Below are 20,460 nucleotides of genomic sequence, written 5' to 3'. Positions count from 1 at the left end.
ATAACCTGTGAGGTCTAGATTCTAGTCTTTGCCTTGTTTTTTTCTCATTTATTTTACAAAGCAGACAGCTTGGATATCTCTCATTGAAAGAAGAACAATGAGAAATTGCAGCTAATATAGATTTTCTTGGCATATACATGTGATGACCTTAAGAGTTCAGACTTGTTAGGATAAAAGCAGGGCCGTACTCACAGTGAGGTCAACAGAACAAATAGAGTACTCGAGACTGGCACCGGACCAGGTTTCATACCACAGCTGCCCAGAAGGCTGCCCCGAAGGATGACCCTGCCTCTGGTAGTCTGAGGACAGGAAGTGACAGTGACTAATCTGTTCGAGAAGTAACACATTCATGTCTGAGCACATGAGCAAGAAGCTCACTACCGCAAATACTACTTTTGAAAATACTGTCTAAAAAACATTTTGAAATGTAAAGTTTTTGGGAAAACCTGTGCTTTACTTAATAGCATGCATGTATGCATTTGTAATATACTGTGTAGACTTATATTGGAGTGGTGGTTTTATAGGATTGATCCCAATAACTCCAGAAAGTCAACAGTAATTGAAAAAGGCGAGTTGTAAATTTGTTCTAAATTCACAAAATATTCAGCTTTAATCTATATCTGTTAGCGTTTATCCTTTCAACTTCTGTTTGCTGCTTCCTGCACCAAACGGGAGGCACGCACTGATTATTTAAGTCAGTAAAGAAAGTTAATTAAGAACAATAAAGGCTAACTTTTAAGTTGATGTTTCTCTGTGTCTGTATGTTTGCATGCAGCTGCGTGAGTATGCAAACTGTCAGCTAAACTTAATCTCAGCCACTGTTTTTCCCTTAAAATCTACAATGGATTTCCTTCTTCCCGTGCAGAGCTGCTCCTCAGCGTCTCTACTCGTGTGCGTGGGAAAAGCACTGTGTAAGGGCTATATCAAAGTGTTTCGGCAAGCAAATCAATGCAACTTCTGCGAATCCCTTTGTTGTCCATTGCGGTGCTGTTTAGCTCACTTGTTTGTTTACTTGTGTGATCATCACGCGATCTGACAGAGGTCTGGACCCCTGTGGGAGTGCAGAGGAATGTTTGTGTTTGTTTGTTCTGCATATATTAAAGTGCCTATTTGTGTCCTTGCTGGAGGCTCCATGGGGAAAAAGGAAAGGTGATGGGTGGTGCGCACTTAAAAAAAACTGAAACATTGACTTTAATTAAATGTATTATGTCAACGAGATTCACATAACTGTATCAGGTTAGTTGAGAGCAATTATATTAAGTTTGAATAAAACTAAAAATTGGTTTCAAATTAATATTATTGCTTTCAACTTACCTCATACATTTTTAGTAATTAATTAAGTAAATTTTTCAGTTTTTTCAGTGTGGAGCCTTCCTTTAAGTAAGAGGGTGATTTTAACCTGGATAATTCAACTTAAGTTTTGCTATAATGTTATGAAAGAATCGGCGAGGCTGCAACACATCATAGTGACTCTCCCTTTGCTGATCATGTTGTTAACTGTCACTGATATGCACCTGTCATAATGCTAATGAGGCACATATGTGAATATTGAATGTGTGTCAGGGAAGCAGCGCGAGTCCTATTTGCCTCTGCTCGTGTTTGACAAGATCCTGTCAGCACCATTAATAAGCAGAAATAACTCTGTCTCACTTAGGTGGACTGCTGCCATTGTCACATGGAATGATTTATGGTGCCTCGGTTTTGAATCAAGAGGCCATTGTTGGGGCTGCAGGTGATGGGATACACCTCATTCATTCCTATTCCCTCTTTAACCTCTCCCCCAAAGGGTTATCTATCTTCACTCTCATCTACAACATCCGTTTTCAGCCTGTCTCCCCCCATCTCCTCACCCTACGACTCACGCTTGTCACACTCTGTATCGTTGTTTCCGTCATTGCCCTTTTCCTTCTGTCTTGCTGTCCTTCCCTCTTATTTCGGGACAAGCATTCCTCAGTCTTGCCTCCATGTTGTTAAAGAGAGACACTCCAGGGGAATAGGATTTACTAATACAGTAGATATCACCATGATATTACTACTATGGATTATTTGCCTTAAAACAATTATCTTTTGATTTCAAAGTACTTCAAATGTTAAGTTTAGATATGCAAATAAGGCCAATTTGCATGCATTTCTGGATCAGAAGTCTGAGCATTGGATAAAGCCAGGTCCAACATTTTTGTTTTATTTTGTTGACATTTTAGACAGCCATAAAACATTTTTAGGAATCAAATCATAACAAAATCTGGTTATGAATGGTTTATGAACATTTCAATCTTCAGAATAAGAAGTGCAACTGAAGAAATGATTTCTGGGATGAGAAAACAAATTCTGTATTCCATTAGATCTATACAACTACAGGTAAAAAACAATATACATATATATATATATATATATATATATATATATATTTATATTTTTAGAGAATGTATTACCATTAAGCTTCTCTAATTGAGAATTTAGAGTAAAACTTTAATTTTTATCCTGTAATACAAGTTTTTTTTCTTAAATTTTGTGTTTAAATATGCATCGCTAATGCTAACTCTTGGATAACGTATGAGAAATCTACCGACACATAAACATAAAGTGTAGTAAAATCAACACTCAAATGTGTACTTTGGATGCTTTCTTTCCACTACTCTGAAAGAAAATAGCCTAAAATCCCAAAATTGTGCAGTGCAAGTAACACAATATTTGCTGCCTGTAGGGTCTCGCCTTAACCAGCTTCTACGACTGCATCTCTCCTTCGCTCCTCTCCTTCTATCCCGCTCTATCTTCCCACAAGGTTGATAATTACAGTACTAGCAGCACTGTAGCTCATGGCCCAGTTTAGAAAAAGGAAAAGAAAAAAGAGGAAGAACCATGTTCTCCTTTTATTAGAAGCGGAATCTAACACTACACAAGAGACACACTCCCTTTTTCCTGCATATATGTTCTTCACAGGCACATGTATCATGCAGACACACGTGTACCGTATCCATGCATACATACTCAAAGGGGGAGAGCAGCTCAAAGTGAAAGTGTGATAAGGAGGGAGAGGGGAAAGTCAGGGAGTCCTGGAAATACAAGTGGAGGAAAACCCCTGTTGTGTGGCGCAGAAGAAGAAGAAATGCCCTTGGCTGCTCAGTCATGCAGGCCTTCAGTAATTACCTCCACCCCTTATCAGGATGAGCTCCACATACCGGGCTCACATCATACCAGATAAATACATTAGTGTAATGATAAGCAACACCGAGCCATACACTAGGCCGAATGGCGATAAAGCTCGACCACTGCTTACTTCTCAGGGAAATTACATGGCGGCGAAGGGTTTTAAGTGTCCTTGATGGCAGCCGTGATGCATGAAGTGATTACCTTGGGTTCTTATGTGCATTGACCTCATTTATACAGACACACACATAATTGCGGTGCGAATGATTTCAATGTTACACCCGGCTCCGTTCTCCCCCAGGTGATTTTCAAAATGATTATCAGTGCTGAATGTAAATTGATGAGGGGGCATCCCTGTGTTGCCCGGGAACTGCTGGGACTAGAGGCAAATGCAATGTAATAAACAAAATGCTTTATAGTCTCTCCCGCTTTTGCAAAACTCGGACCACTTATTAAATAATCTGTTTACCTCCGTCTAAAAGTTGCAGATGTAATTCCTCTCCCAACAAGCAAAACCAGAATCTAGTCCCCGAGTGGAACAAGTATGGAGTGTAAACAGGTACTTTGAGAGGTGACAGTACACCTCTTGGGCAGATCACCCACACAGCCCACTGCTACTAATGCATGGGTTAAATGTGGAGTCTACATTTCCATTTTTGGTGCTGTGTATATATGTGACGAAAAAGGTTGATTCCATTTAAATCCTCCATTTATATTTCCATAAATCATTTAAAGATAAGAGGAATATGGGAAGATATTAACTAATAGATATCACCATGAAACCTTCCCAGTTGATAGCTTATATTAAGACAGTCATTTTCTGTAGAACACGTTTTCCAAAACTGTCTGCTAAAATATTCCAATGAGGCATTATCCTGTTTAAATTGTGGGAATTTGCATAAAAAAATTAAATATAAACATTAGCTAAAGCAAGGTTCAAAAATGATTGTTTCATTTAATTGACATATAAGAGGGTTTGTTTATCTCTTTGTCGGAACATAAATCTGTCAACAGTTTCACCATGTTGTTACAAATAAAATATGCAAATCAAGCCTCTAATGTTTTCTAAAAGAAGTCACAAAAAATGTTTATGTCTTTCATGGATTTTTTCTTTCCATTAGTTGGAAACGCAGCAAAATCTGACTGATGTTTTAAAAAAGGTGTCTTAAAGATTGTTGTTACTTAAACAGCAACATCACAGTGCCTGCAATAAAATGTGATAATGCAAGCAGAATGAAATTCGACTTTGACTTATAGTGCATATATATATATATATATATATATATATATGTGTACAGTTTATTCTAAAGCCACATCCCTTAAGGCACTCTCACTTGCTTTTCAACTGCAAGTCATATTTTCCCTGGTTGTGCGGAGAGGTCGCTTGGAAATGGGCCTTCTGATGAGTCAACATGCTGGCGGGTGTGCTGACAACACCTGTGTGCTGATGTACATAAACAGACAGCGAGCTCGCTCTGACCCACACTCCACTGACCTGGATCAGCCAATGTTTTCTGTCACTCAAGCCCACACGTGTCCCAGGAGTGATGTAGGCCTCCTCTCCATGGGAAATACCCAGGACAGTGGAGGCTGCAGGTTGTGTTCCTGGCATAGCAAGTGAAAGCTTTGCAAGGCAGATGTAGGTGTGCTCACCATGAAAGATGGAGAGCAGCCCCCCTGCTGTTCTTTAACTACAGAACAGGGATTCACCTCACAGTATGACTGACACCGGATAAGATGCATATGGTTGGATTAATCATGCTTATGTGCAGTCTCAATGGGCTCACGAGAGCAGTTTGTGTGGTTGTCCATTTATTGTATAGAAACGATCAAAATGTAACGTCCACAGGAGAACATTTCCCTTACTCAACAACAGCTTTAATTTCCCACCACACTTTTAATGTCAGCATATTTCCTGTTTGGTCATTAGTCCTTAGAATCATCTTATTTTCATGCATAGAAAAAAAAGCTTGTCCTGAAACACGACTTCATTTACAATTCCTCAAAGGAGACCATTTCCACATTGTGGTACGAATCGACACGATACAGTACGACACAATACCAGGGTTTCTTCAAGAAAAACATAGTATGAGGGCCATACTGTGGCACTGATCTCGTATATAAGATACAACAATTCTCGTGAGAACATGGCGCTCGTATACAAGAAGGCGCCATAGGAGCTCTGTAAAAACAAAGCTGTCTAGTCTGGCGGTCCATTTGACACGATTTTCATATTTTTGGAGTAGTTATACAGTTTTTTAAGAACAGAAATATTGTTTTCTGGCATTAATTTAACATTGCAGGGGGAAATCTGCATGATCTGGTATGAGGGTGCACACCGAAAGTAACAGTAGCTCCAATTGCAACATCATCAAGGACAATTATTAAGATAAGAGACAAAGAAAAAAAGGTTTTACTTACTATTACAATCACTGCATTTGACATGGGAGTTAACTGTGTTTAATGTGTGTCACATGAATGTCAAGTCAGTTGAGCTCTTCTGAATTTGTTAAACATTTTATAAACTAAGACATACACTTTTACACAATTCAAATATGAAATTATTTTGATAATCCAAAAGTCTCTTCTAGTAATTTTAAGCCAAAATGCCAAACTTTCTGTGTCCTTTTGGGGTTGAGACTGTTAGTGAGATAAGCAATTTCAATGCATGACATGTTAGGATTTTTTTTAGGATCTTTCACTTTTTTCCGACTTTCTATAGACTCCAAATCAAGGAAATAATCTTCATTTTAGTCGACAATGAGAATAAATGCAGCCTTTAAACTTTAAAGTACATCATAAAATTGGTGGAAAAGTTATCAAATTTGTATCAATGCATCATTGTAAAATTGCTCTCAGTCTGGTTTCAAGTAATATCAGCTTAATGTAACTAAAGTTTCAAAATTAAAAATACAACAATAGAAAGATTATTAAGGAACGGTTTCCGTGACAAATCTATTGTTACATCGGCCAAGGATGTTGTCTGTTCTTCAGCACAGTAACAAAAAAAAATCCTGACTTTATTTTCATGAAATTAGGTGTAAGGGTGAAAAATCGCGCCAAGGAAGAACCTATTAAATTTTTAAAATATGTGTGATCCGGGTCAAAGGACGGACACATGCATTATTTTTCATTTATGGAAAGAGCCTTGGTGGAGGACTTTGCTCTCTGAATGTTGTTATATGATATTATTACATTGTTAATACTTATTCAACAATGTGTAAGTTATATTTTACAGTTTAAATCAGAATACCTTTATTAGTCCAACATAATTTACATTGTTACAGCAAAAGTGAAACGAAGATAGAGACAAGAAATACAATAAACTGGTTGAGTTTGCTTTAGTTTTGACTACTTTTTCTACTGTATCTATAAAACTAAGTTTGTGCTTTCAGAGAGTAAAAGGTAAACTAGCCAATGTTTTTAAAGGGGTCACAAGCATTTACAACTCCACCAACTTTCCACCACTACTTTAAAAGATGCTCAAACCTTCCATTAGTTTGGTTTATGATGGTCTTATAAAACTGCATGTTCCCCTGCCATTTCAAATATGCTTGTTCTGTTTGAATAAAAGTATGCCCTACCATACCCAAATATCTAAACATGATCTTTGAGTCAGTATTTTTCCAAATTATCATCTCCTCTGTTTACCCCCGTGGAGCACTAGAGACTGCATGTGCACGCTACGCATCCTCGTGATACAAACACAAGCGTTTTGCTCCTGTAAACAACTCTGTGTGCTTCTCTAATCCAACCAGAGGTAGACTGCTGTCACTGTCTGTCAGTGTACTTCTCCAAGGTAGGGAAAACTGTACAAATGTATGTATGTTGGACACCAACAGTTGCTTATAAAGGGTACTCCAGTGATTTACACATGCAGTTTAGTTCAGTTATCACGAGGAAGACTACTAACCCTGTGAAAAAAAGACTTGCTCTGGAAGGGGCTTTCTGTAGTTGGGATAGAAAAAAACCCAGCCTGGGCTTGATACTGCAAATTGAAGATTTGGGGTTTGAACGATTTATAGAAGGCAAGGGAGGTTTAATGATCTCCATTTGCATTGTTAAAGTGAGGGAAAGTAGGACTAGGTTAGTGAATGCCAAACTAGGGACTAAAAGTCAAGAATTCCTTGGCTTGTGCTGCGTCAAATTTGACCAGCCTTTGTCTTTTTTTGGGTTCCAAAATAGGCACAAGATGATAAATTAATCATGTGACAATTATCCTGGCCAAAACAGATGTGGTATCCCTCCGATAGACATCAAGATATAAAGACACAAAAAGAGAAATATCACACCACAAATAACCACAATCAACAACTCTGAGTATTTTTTAATCGACTCCGAGATGAAATCCTATATCATGCCATCCCTTTTCCCCAAATGTAACTTTAAGTGTCACGCACAATCTCTCCAGTACCCCTTTCATTTATTCCCTGCAGCAGATTGAAAGATAAAAAAAGATGTGATCCAGTTCATGAACACATCCTAAACCACATTCAAGTATCTGTTAGAAAAACATTGCATGTGTTAATAAAACAACAACAAAGAAAACACAGGCTTTCTATTCTGGCTTTTGTTTATAAAAAAGACATGTATTTACTTAACTGTTACTCCTTCAAGACCCAAGAGACAAACCTGACCTTGGCATGTTCCATCTTGATAAAAGCAGCGTTTTACTAAAGACACTGTGACATGTTTGTTGAGGCCTTGATGTATTCCCTCCTAATGCTAACCTACTGCAAAATTAACAAGAACGGCAGAACAATGTGTGTCCGTATGTGTGTGTGTGCACATTATGCAGACAGATGCTGTCAGGAGAACAGTGAGAGGGGAGCAGTTGGCAGGATACGCATGGGGATGTAGTGCATCTCTGCTACTTGATGACACTGAGTGGAGTCAGTGTTGTGATTATGCACAGTTTTGTTCATTTGCATGTCGGTAAAAGCTGTGTTGATGCACTCAACTATTAGAGCCAAATAAGAGCTTTGGAATTGTACAGCTAATTCAAAAGACTGGGGGGAGAAAAGCTTCAATTATTTGAATATAACTTAGTTTGTATTCACTTTTTTAAGGTTAATATATTACCAGTGTCCACTATAGATACTGTAGATCCTTGACCCAGTTTGAGATGTGTTTTTTTACTTATGACATTCAAAAATAATTCTGGCTTCTAGAAATATCTGTCACATTTGTGACATACACTGCAACTCATCTCCCCACCCGCCTTATGGATGGTATTAACATCTATTATTCACACCTGTAATGGCTTGTGTTTTACTCAGAAGACAGGTCTTTTGAAGGAAAGTTGACTTGAGTCCTTTTTAGGTCGCCTTGACTGAGGACCGTGACTGGTTCCGGTGTTGATTAAACTGAGTAGCTTAACGTTAGCGTGGAGAGACATTAGCAAGTGACAGAAAAAAAGGGGTATGAGGGAGAGGAAGGCAAGCCGCAACCTCCGGGTCTTAAAAGTTGTAGCTCCTTAGGTCTGCGTTTTTAATATCCAGCAGTTGGCACTTCAGCTGGTAGCAAAAATAAGTCCAATTGTATAGATGTCTATGAAAAAATTACTTGAATTATTACCTCTGTAAACATTTTCCTGAAGAGTTTATTGACTCAATGGTTAGTTTCAAGTCTGCCACAATACAGATTGACGTTCATTTATTAAATTATTCTCGCATTAGGAGAACAAAAAATTAGGAGGTATGCTACCTTGTGATTAACATGTAGCTAATATGGGGTCTTGGATGTTGTTTGCATTTGTGTGTAAGAGCTTTAACCCCTTTATAGTGTAATTTAGGTTCAACATGAGTTTATTGTAACATGTTGGTTAGCCTAGGATGTCATCAATGTTTGGTTGTACTGGGCTCCATCCTCCATGATGATGGCAGGGAGGTTGAACATAAACTGGTCCACTTCACTTAAAATGTTTATTTTATTGTATTACTAGTACTATTCTCAGTCGTTCCTGCTCTATACTATCAATGGTGCCGACAATGGTTTGCCGTATATTTACAACTTCATATATAGCCATATGTTTGTTTACTATGGCTTTGTTTCAGTAAAACAAAGCCTGGTTGTTCAGGTGAATACAGCTTTGTTTATTGTGCTAAGACCTAAAAACAAGTTGACTCCTTATGCAGTACTGCATAGCAATAAAGGTAATAAAACCTTATTATGCCCCGTTATTGAACCCTGGAGTTCTAAATGTCCACAACATCTTCATAATTATGTCGCAGTAGCAAAACATAAGTGCACTTCCTTTTTTGTCAATATCTCCACAATAAAAAGATGAATGCTTCTAGACCACAACAATATAAAATCATGACTTTGGGCCTCAATAAACCAAAGTTGCAATATTTGTATGGTAATAAGATGGCACTAGCCCACGGGGGTTGTTTTTATCCGTTTTATCATCTATGAATCTCTTATGCAGCTGCAGTAAAACACAACGGTTAAAGTTTTTGCTGGGAGCTTTCATTACACTGTATGAGAATTTATTGTGCGTTTGGGACGAAGATTCTGAAGTAGGAGCCAGCTCTGCTAAGTGAAACATTAGTTTTACGGCCCCTGACACTAAGCATGGGAGTTTTGATTGCACCCATATTGCACAAGCTGTCAATTGAAGTTTTGTCCAAATGTGTTTTTTTCCCTTCTCACGCACATACAGCCGATGCTCCTAATGAAAAGACAGTGTCATCTCACTCACTGTGTTCCCTCTGCTCACTTCTCTCCTCCCTGATCCTCCCATCACATTCTCTCATCTCTCTGTTTTGCATCTGTGGGGACAAAGTAATGAGCGGAGTCCCTGCTCTGATTGGATGATGTATGATGTTATTAGGTGGGATGAAAGCGTGCACAGCTCAAAGGACAATGAAAAGGAAAAGGGAAGAGAGACAGAAGAAAGTGCAGGACTAGAGATACTGAAATGTTTTTTGACAAGCAGCTTTGAAAGAGAGAGGATGGGGGGAGTGCTGCAAATGCTTGCATGTAACAATGGGAGTAGGTCACAGTTTCACTGATGCCTCAACTCTGGCACATTTCCTGTGGGAAATAGTCCTACAGATCTCCTCCCTGCATCTTCTGTCACTCTCTCACTTCCTGTGCTACTCTGAGGAAGACAGGCGGATTGCGCAGTGCCCTGGGCCCCCTCCCTGGGGATCGAGCGTGAGGACATGGATGACGTTTAGCAGAGGGGGGACTCCCTTGATTGCCCCTTAGTCCTCCAGAGACTGTCATGAACTGCACCTTCAACCATGGTTCATAGCCCTTATTAAAGCTGCATGGAAGGAGAGCATCAGTTCACTGCGCAGACTAAAACACTGAGCTGTAAGCGTACAATATGTCCTTTACCTCTAGGGGTCTCTCGAAACTTCAGTTTTTAACGTTTGTGACGTTTTTAAGTCTCCTAAACTTCAGAAACAAATGGACCAGGTGATTGAAACTGGTAAACATTTAAAAATAAGCAATTTCACGGTAAAAATTTGTGTTTCCTGTCCCCAGCCGTGGCGCAACTGGCTGGGGCACCTGCACCGTATGCCGGTGACCCGGGTTTGATTCCTGACCCGTGGTCCTTTCCGGATCCCACCCCGACTCTCTCTCCCACTTTCCTGTCACTCTCCACTGTCCTATCCGATTAAAGGCAAAAAAAAAATCTGTGTTTCCTGATGCAGTTTTGCAAGAAAATTCAGAGGGGCAGCAAAATAACAACTAACGTTTGCTCAGGTTTTTTAACTTCTTACTTAGAATGCACTTACCTACACAACTCTCACTAGGTCCAAACAAATGAACCCGTTGATAAAAAATAATCAAGTGTATCTTTCGCCTACGTATGCTCAGCTTGTTTATCCTATAACTTAAGATCAGACGTCCGTTGACTAAAAATAGTATCCAGTTAATACAGTTAAAGCAACTAGGGGTGGGAAATAATCAATACAGCATAGTATTGCAATACTTTGCGTGGCAATATTGTATCGAAACGTGGATGCCAATAATCGATATTTTTTAATATAAACTATTAATATTGCAAATCCAAATTAATGTTTTTGGTAACAGTTGCTTTTTCAATCCACTAGATGGTGCTAAGCTTTTTCTTGTGCGGTCATGGCCATGGGTAAAATCAGTGAGATTGGCAGGAAGTTAGTCAAAACAAAGATGGAGTCAGTGGAGAAAGAAATCAGAAATGCGCCAGTCACATTTCAATCAAAAGGTGTGGAATCATATATCGCAATGTATCGTATCGCAATACGTAGCATATCGTAGAATCGAAATACTATCGTATTGTGGCTTACGTATCGCGATAGTATCGTATCGTGGGGACCCTGGTGATTGCCACCCCTTAAAGCAACCAAGATCTCCAAGAAGTGTATTGCAAAAAATGTGGCAAAAAACTCTGACGCATTTTCAAGAGGATGCCCAGCCATTACTAGGCGACCAAATGAAACAAGCGTGTTGGTTATGTCTAAAAAAAATTGGGATAGTGTAAGTACACAACACGACAGAAAATATACAGCTCCTGAAAAAATTGAGAGAAGACTCCACGTTTTTCTTAAATCTTTATCTCTACATGTACGGCAGCCATTCCAGTGTTTGTTGAATTCCAACACAGGGAAAAATTGTCAGTAGTTTATAGAATACAATAAAAACATTAAAAAACTCATTTAACTCAAAGACAAACCCATAAATAATAAAGAGAAAATGATAATGCTGAAGTGGTCTCTTAATTTTTTCTGCGTCTGTATAAAATAAGTCTGGTAGTTGTTTGACATTTGAATGTGGAATTGTTACATATTACGCTCTTAGGCCATGTCACGGGACAGACAGTACAGGGTTCTCCTGGCTGTTGGGAGTAGCCACTCAGGAGAACTTAATTTCCTCGACACAGTGTGAGTGCTTCGTGTAATTGAGGGGCGCACTAGTGATGCCTGAGAGCTGCTGCAAAGACTCTGTCTGTTTCTTAAATGAACGTAAAGTAGGCTGCAGGGACTCCACTCATGAAACATTCAATCTCTCTGTTCACCCTCCACCCTCTCCTCCACCACCCGGCTCCCTTGATTATATATATTTTATTTATTTAGCAGGAGACAGACTAACTCTCTCACTTGACTTCCTCCCTTTGATGGCCCGAGCTCTGGCTATAAATAACACATGTAGCAGTCCAGTGTGCTGATGTCTTTGCTTAAGTTATACATGCATTGTCTTCATCAGTTGAACTACAGAATTATTGTCAGATGGTGAATTAATCTAACAATGTAGCTTGGGCCATTCACTTATTATCCAGCCTAAACTCTTTCTCTAGGGAAATATCGCTAACCTATAACATCCTATACACAAAACAACATAGCTGTATTCTTTTCTTTTGTAGTACATCAAAGTGTTTAGAGGTTGAGAAGTCTTCCTTTATTATGGTAATGATGTCAGAGATCAATCATCTGTTCTTCCCGGCATCTTATCTGCTGTCAAAACATCCTAAAGACGTTTCATTGATGTCCAATAAGTCTTTCATGCGTCTTTGATTTTTAAAATGCTTTTGTTAATCATATAGGGAAAATTTGGAGGCAGAACATTACCTTTGGAACCAATATTCTTTTGTTATTAAGTCAAGAATTTTAAATACACATATCTATATTTTGCAGTAATTTTGTCTTTGTGGATTGAATAGCAAACCTAAGTATTACATAAGTGAAAATTATATAATATAGTTCATAAAGCTTGGCAATCCACGGTGTTATCGTGCTAACCCAAACCCTAAAAACCCTTGGATATGTCAAAGAGTACATCATTTTCGTACAAACCTAAAGCAATCCAATAAAATAAACGTATAGATAAAACACATAAACCATGTTTGAATTTCAGATATAGCAGAAATATAGTAAAACTCCTTTCTCTGTGGTTGGTGTCTTGAAACTCTGAAATGTTTGAGTAAACCGTTCTATTTCCAGGTTCTGTGAATGTCATTTCTGCTCTCGTCTGTACACCGGTCTAATGCCATTTGGACTTCCTGTGCTTCTCTTGCAGAGCCACAGCTGAAAGGCATTGTTACTCGACTATACAGCCAACATGGATACTACCTGCAGATGCAGCCTGACGGGACCATGGACAGCACAAGGGATGAAAGCAGCTTGTTTTGTGAGTGTGTGTCTGTGTGTCTATTAGGGGTGGGAATCACCAGGGTCCTCACGATACAATACTATGGCGATACTTAGGCGATACTTAAGCCACGATACGGTAGTGTTGCGATTTTACGATATGCTAAGTATTGCGATACGATATATTGCGATATGATGGATTTCTGATTTCTTTCTCTGCTGACTCCATCTTTGTTTTGACTAACAAAACCCACTGACTTTAACCATGGCTGCACAGGAAAAAGCTCAGCACCGTGTAGTGGATTGAAAAAGCAAGTGTTACCAAAATCTTTAATTTGGATTTGCAATATGAATAGTTTATATAATAAAATATTAATACTTGGCGTCCGTGTATCAATACAATATCGGCAAGCAACATATCGCGATACTATGCTTTATTGATTATTTTCCTCACGTCTCTTCTCGTGGTCGTGGTGTAGGTTAAAACGTAAATCAATCCCCCAAAAAACGAGTGAAACAGGATCAAAGTCCCGCTGTGATAAAAGCCCCTGTGGCGGAGGAGTCTTGGCAAAAGTTTGGATTTTGTGAGCTCATGTCAAAATGATCCCAATTTGTATTATTATTGTTGTCGTATAAAAGGAAGTAACATCTTGTCAAACTGCCGAACTTTAGTAATTTCATGCGTCCTTGCGCATATGTGCTTTTAAGGATAAAAGCCATTCTTATACTCCTTTTGAAATCCCATATACTGAGTGGATCTGCTACTGTATTTGAAGTCCATAAACCACAAAAAGCTGCCGTCTGACTTTAAAGTGCTTCTAAGTGACATACTGCCACCGTTGAGAGGATGTGAATGTTCTTCCTGACCTTTAGCAATCTAATTGTGGGCTTCAGACCACAAACTGTGCAGTGTTCTTTCCGTAGTATCATTTGTTTGGTTTTTAAGCTGTTTGACCTTCCAGACACAGGCCCTTTTTTCACATTGTTGTTGGAATAGGGCATTTTTCTTTGAAATGTAAAATGTATTCTACAACCTGCTGTACCTTATTTCCTGATGAATTCATTATTTTATTGTTAATATGTTCACACAACAAAGATACTATATCTAAATATCCTATTGGCTCTCTATTATCATCAAAGGTTTAGATACAAAGCATAGTGAAGGTGATATATTGTTGTTTGAATAAACATGAATTCTGAGCAGTCACAGCATTTAAGCTTAAGAGAGATATAGCATGCAGCAGCGTTGGTGCGGCCATTCAGCCTATTACAATAAAGACAAAAAGGCAGACTTTGATATCACAATCCTCTCTGACTTTCGCTTTTTTCCCCTCTCCCTCTTTGTCGTGCCCTATCTATCTCCTATTTTATTCCCCGATTCAGCACAGTTCAACTTAATTCCGGTTGGACTGCGGATTGTGGCAATCCAGGGGGCAAAGACAGGATTATACCTGGCCATGAATAGTGAAGGATACGTCTATACCTCGGTAAGTATGCCCCAGATCCGTCACAGGTACATAGAAGAAACTATTTCCATTTGATCGCAAAAAATGTTGTTGTGACACTAAATCCCAGGTAAAACCCAATTATGAGCGCTGTGGGTTCAGCTTGTAATGTCAGGTTGGGATATACAGTATGTGGCATGTCTTACTGCGAATTGGCCTGATATCTTCACAACGGAAAAAGTTATTACCTGTCCACTGACATGGAATCCTCAAGGAGACCTACCAATTAATGCTTTCACATCTAGTGTCATTGTGGATGTTAGGGTTTAGCTTTCTGTCAGGTGGACTTCACTTTGGCTTTCCTATTCCAGGATAATATGGAGGATAAGGATTGGTCGGGACAGTGTTGGATGACCCACAATTGCCAGCTATTTGGCTATATACCCGTAATTCACGCTTTATTTTTTCTTTAACTGTATTTTTCAATCTGTAAGCAGTACCAGCTACTTCAATATTTTGATATGGTCTTTTTTTTTTTTAAATATACTGCTACTTTTTGATAATTACTTTTTACCAATAGTATGTTTTTAATTTATCTGCACTATATTCTTGCTGTTGTTATACCGTAAATGTCCCTGTTGTGGGACAAATAAAGGAATTCTGATTCTTAGGAATTCTGATTAATTCAAGGAGGGGGGTGGGGTCAAGACTCTAATGCCAATTCCTCATTAAAGTCAGATAGAAGGAATGTAATTTGGAAATAAATGATCATTCCATTCCCAATTAATCATGACAAACATCCGTGTGAGTGTACATGAATGTTCGAGAGGAAGGTGAGACAAAGGAGGTACAATAGGCTAACAACCTGAACGACTACTCCAATTAGGTTTGGAAAGACATGGACGGGTGGGTGTACAAATACAAATGGAGAATCGGGTGTATTTTGAGTTGAGGAACTGGTGGCAGGTATAAGGTACAGGGCAGGTGGGGATGTGGCAAGTATGCATGTCATGCTGTTCATTTGAATAGACAAACATTTAGACATTTCTCAACATTTCGCTCACTTTTAATTGGGGATGTCACAAGAACTAGTACTTTGGTACAAGTCAAAGCTGAGATGCTGAAACAGCGCTTGTTGGTACCATAACTACTGTGGGGGGTTCAAGACTAACAGAGTCCCGTTTACGTGTTGATTTTATCGGTTCCTAAAGCACACACGTTCCTCCTTAGCTACTAAGAGCTGTTTGCTGTCGCCCCTTCCTATCTCATTCAACAAAACACTCGCTCATCACTCACATTGTGTACATTATTAAGCTCACTATGACGTTTCCAGGATATGCAGCCCGTCTGCCCATGTTAATGTTACATTTTAAACAACAAACCCATGTTGAAATCAGCAGGAGGATTAATTAACATTAGCTAATAGCAGTCAGTATCAAAGCTGCTCTTGAGCGGCGCATTTAGGTTTCATTCAATAAAAATGTGTACTGGGTAGAGTATAACATTACCAGAATGTATTAATGTTTAATTTTCTAAAAGAATGTGCCAAAAAACGTAAAGTCAACAGTTTTAAAAAGATGTAATAAGAGCAAAAAAACAAAAGATACTAGAGAACAATTATGCTTTTTAAATTCCCCTAACAAAACAGTATTCAAACATAACAGAGGAGTTTATGTTAAAGAACGTGGGATTTATCGTCTTGTCTTTCTTCCGTGGCACTGAATCGGCCTTCAGAATCATAGAATTTCACCGGTGTTTGTAACACCTACAACATTTCTGTTTTCTTAGGTTACATCCATACTCTTAATATTCTACATTACATCAATTATGTGAGAGGTGCTTTTAAGACTCATTTTTTGTCAAGTTCTCAACTTGCACTTTGACTCTGAATCCCTCATAAAATGAGTCTCTGAGATTGCAGAGAAAAGGGAAAAAATGCAATCAGTTGCATGTAAAAACTCTGTCTGATTTATTACAAACATTTACATACCGTTCACAAATGTGTGAGCAGCAGGAGGGTTAAAAGAGAGAACTCTTCAAAGTGCAACACCCATGACTGAGTGACAGTATAAAACATGTCGTGTCTAATTAAGTCAATGCTGTAAAGCCCATTACTAGCTCTTAAGTATCGTTTAAATTATGTGTCACAGACTATCGGCTAATAGGCAAACAACAAATTGATGTATTCAGTATTAACTTACAGTCGACAGAAAGGCTGCTATATTAGCAACAGGCACTGTCTTTATGAGCAGTCAGGTCTAATATTAGAAGGACATTCGTGCACTCTCAGGATAGTGCTAGTCCCAAGCTGCACTCGAAAACCTCATGATGTCAAAGAAAATATGTAAAGGAGAATTTATCAGGACTTAAGAAAAAATATTGCAGTGCTAAGAGAAGCCGACTGCTCTAACACGTTGGCGGACAGTTGTCGTTTTTATACATACTCAACTCAATACTGTACATATCAAGTGAGGATTCCTGTCCAACTACAATAACAACCCAGATGTTTTTAATTTATTCATAGTTTACAATTACACAGAAAGTGATTAACGCCCGAAAGGTTTTCTTGCCGCAATGAATTGTGGGACAGAAATATCTCCTTTCTTTTGGAAAAAGGATGGACCACTTTACCATATGCTAGAAGTGATAAAAACGGTATAATTGAAGCACCTCTCCTTCGTATTTTGAGAATTTGAACATGCATTATTTATGTCACTTACATATTTCTGGGTCATTCGGTTAGGATGCTTCCTAGGCAAAACAGACTGCAGCCTCAGTGTATTCAGTCCCTTTGGCAGTCTGATCAGCACCTTGGACAGAGCTTTTAACATTCCCTTAGCATGATGATATTGACAAAACGATCAAGATCATCTTAAAATCCATAGCAAGGATTGGAGCTAATCTTGGATGCTAGTCTAGCTTTCAAAGCTTGCATTGCGAACAGTAACTGACACCATGAGTGCCAGTTTAATAGTGTGTATATCTGATCAGCCCCTGGACATGAACATGATTCTTAATACTTAGTTAGACTATCTCTTTGATGACATTGTTTTCTATCCAAGCTCTGTTTTGCATAGCATCAAGACAGCACTAAAGTTATACACCCTAGAGTTGGACGATTCTACAAGTATATTGGCTCTTTGCAGTAATTGTTTAGTTCTTCTGACAAACAAATAAGAGTCAGCAGGTAGAGAGAAACAGCTGGGGAAACAGCATTTGGAGCGGATATACTTTGACATGTAACTAGGTGAACACACACACCTGGGCAGTTATATCTGCAACCACAGGCTGTTGTGCTGACGCTGGCTGGTTTGCAACATTTTAACATATAGCTCAACCCTCATACACGAACTACCACGCACAAAAAACTGTGACTAGGCAGAATATGGGACCCCTTCTGTCATTACACCTTCCGAGTTGCTGTGTTTTCACACACACACACACACACACACACACACACACACACACACACACACACACACACACACACACACACACACACACACACACACACACACACACACACACACACACACACACACACACACACACACACACACACACACACACACACACACACACACACACACACACACACACACACACACACACACACACACACACACACACACACACACACACACACACACACACACACACACACACACACACACACACACAGCCCTGATCCTCATTCCTTTTCCGATACTTCAATTTTCTTGTCAAATTTACACCAAAGATAATTTTATGTGGCCCATCAACAACACAGTATCATTTTTGTGAAAGTTTTTCATCGCAAACGAGGGCGACATAAAGCTTTTTTAATGTGCAAGTCCAAAATAAGTTGTGATGAAAAACACTTACCTAATCAGACTCTTAGGAAACCATCCCCCAGTAAACTTTCCAAATGTTAAGAAGCTGGCAAGGATATCTTTAGTCAGCAATGGATTTAGTTTTCCAATTTCCAAGTTGATTCTAGGGACTGAAATATCCGTGTCGGCAGGTTGAATGTGGAAATGTTAATAGGCCAAGACAATTGGTGCACCTCTATTAAATATGAAACCGGAGACCTGGCAGCGAGAACTTGACCCGTAGAGGCCTGCAAAGTATCACCAAAATAGGGACTATAAGAAAGTATTGATACGCGTGAGTCTTATATTATGTTCTGTGATGCTGTATTGATTTTTAAAAACAGTATTGATTTTTCATTGATAGTTAACATACAAAGACTTTGTCAGATTGCACAAAAACCAGTATAGGGACTAAGATCATTTCAAAAGCAGATTCTTTTTTAAATTTGTAAGCTTTTTATACTGGCATATACACCGATCAGCCATAACATTATGACCACCTGCCTTATATTGTGTAGGTCCCCCCTGCCAAAACAGCCCTGACCCATCGAGGCATGGACTCCACTAGACCTCTGAAGGTTTGCTGTGGTGTCTGGCACCGGGACGTTAGCAGCAGATCCTTCAAGTCCTGTAAGTTAAGAGGTGGGGCCTCCATGGATCAGACTTGTTTATCCAGCACATCCCACACATGTTCGATTGGATTGAGATCAGGGGAATTTGGAGGCCAAGTCAACACCTTCAACTCGTTGTCGTGTTCGTCAGACCATTGCTGAAGCATTTCTGCAGTGTGGCAGGGCGCATTATCTTGCTGAAAGAGGCCACTGCCGTTAGGGAATACCATCTCCATGAAGGCAAGGCAAGTTTATTTATATAGCACCTTTCAACACAGTGCTTTACAAAAATGAAAGACATTAAGAGCATTATGAAGGGGTTAGCATGGCCACCCTGATTGCTCTGTGGCTTCACAGCCCCATATGCAACAAGACACACACACACACACACACACACACACACACACACACACACACACACACACACACACACACACACACACACACACACACACACACACACACACACACACACACACACACACACACACACACACACACACACACACACACACACACACACACACACACACACACACACACACACACACACACACACACTCCTATACAAATATATTTGTTAACATATATACAAACTAAATATCAGAGGATAAAAAAGAGGATGTTATCAGCGGGCACATTATTAAGAAGCCGTTTGTTTGGCCAATATGAACATTTCTTGTCACGATTATCCTGGCCAAAAATTGCATTATCGTCCAAATAATATGCCTAAAACTTTTGAAATGGCCCCAAAAAATACTGGAATCACATTACCTTACATTTTGTCAAGAAAAAAATATTTTCTAATCCTTCAATCAATCTTAAATAAAGTAATCATAATCATAAGCTTCTCTGGCATAAATTAGGCAGAAAAATACCCGAAAAAAAACAATGCAAGTCTTTTCTTTCTCACATTATAATACCTGCATTTCTAACTCTGTCTTTATTTTTCACTTCTCTACCATTACAGCAAGTTGGACAGCTTTTTCAAGTCATTCAGAAACCACTACAGTGAACTTATTGCACGTTTTTTTAAATCCGCGAGTGAGTTCCCATTTCTAGTTTAAAAAGAGCCCCTGATTAGCATGTGTTACACTGTAGTGCCATGCTCTCTGTGAACACAGAGGAGAGGGGATTTCAGGCTCAGCACCAGTCAATATCTGCACTGCATCCCCTCATGAACTCTTTCAGAGAATCTCCTCTCTCTAACACACACACACACACACACACACACACACACACACACACACACACACACACACACACACACACACACACACACACACACACACACACACACACACACACACACACACACACACAC

General features: G+C 39.1%; 1 protein-coding gene across 1 annotated transcript in view; it reads left to right on the top strand.

Annotated features, from left to right (window-relative positions):
• Positions 1–20,460, top strand: part of fgf11b (fibroblast growth factor 11b) — a 39,139-nt gene that overhangs the window by 8,136 nt on the left and 10,543 nt on the right. The window contains exons 2-3 of the mRNA XM_063895546.1: positions 13,159–13,269; positions 14,613–14,716. Of these exons, the coding sequence (XP_063751616.1) occupies positions 13,159–13,269; positions 14,613–14,716 (215 nt within the window). The remainder of the gene's footprint in view (positions 1–13,158; positions 13,270–14,612; positions 14,717–20,460) is intronic.

The sequence above is a fragment of the Eleginops maclovinus genome, chromosome 11, assembly GCF_036324505.1.
Source record: "Eleginops maclovinus isolate JMC-PN-2008 ecotype Puerto Natales chromosome 11, JC_Emac_rtc_rv5, whole genome shotgun sequence".
In the NCBI taxonomy this organism is placed as follows: Eukaryota; Metazoa; Chordata; class Actinopteri; order Perciformes; family Eleginopidae; genus Eleginops; species Eleginops maclovinus.
Note: the sequence above shows the minus strand (reverse complement) of the source record. Positions and strands in the feature narration are given on the sequence as shown.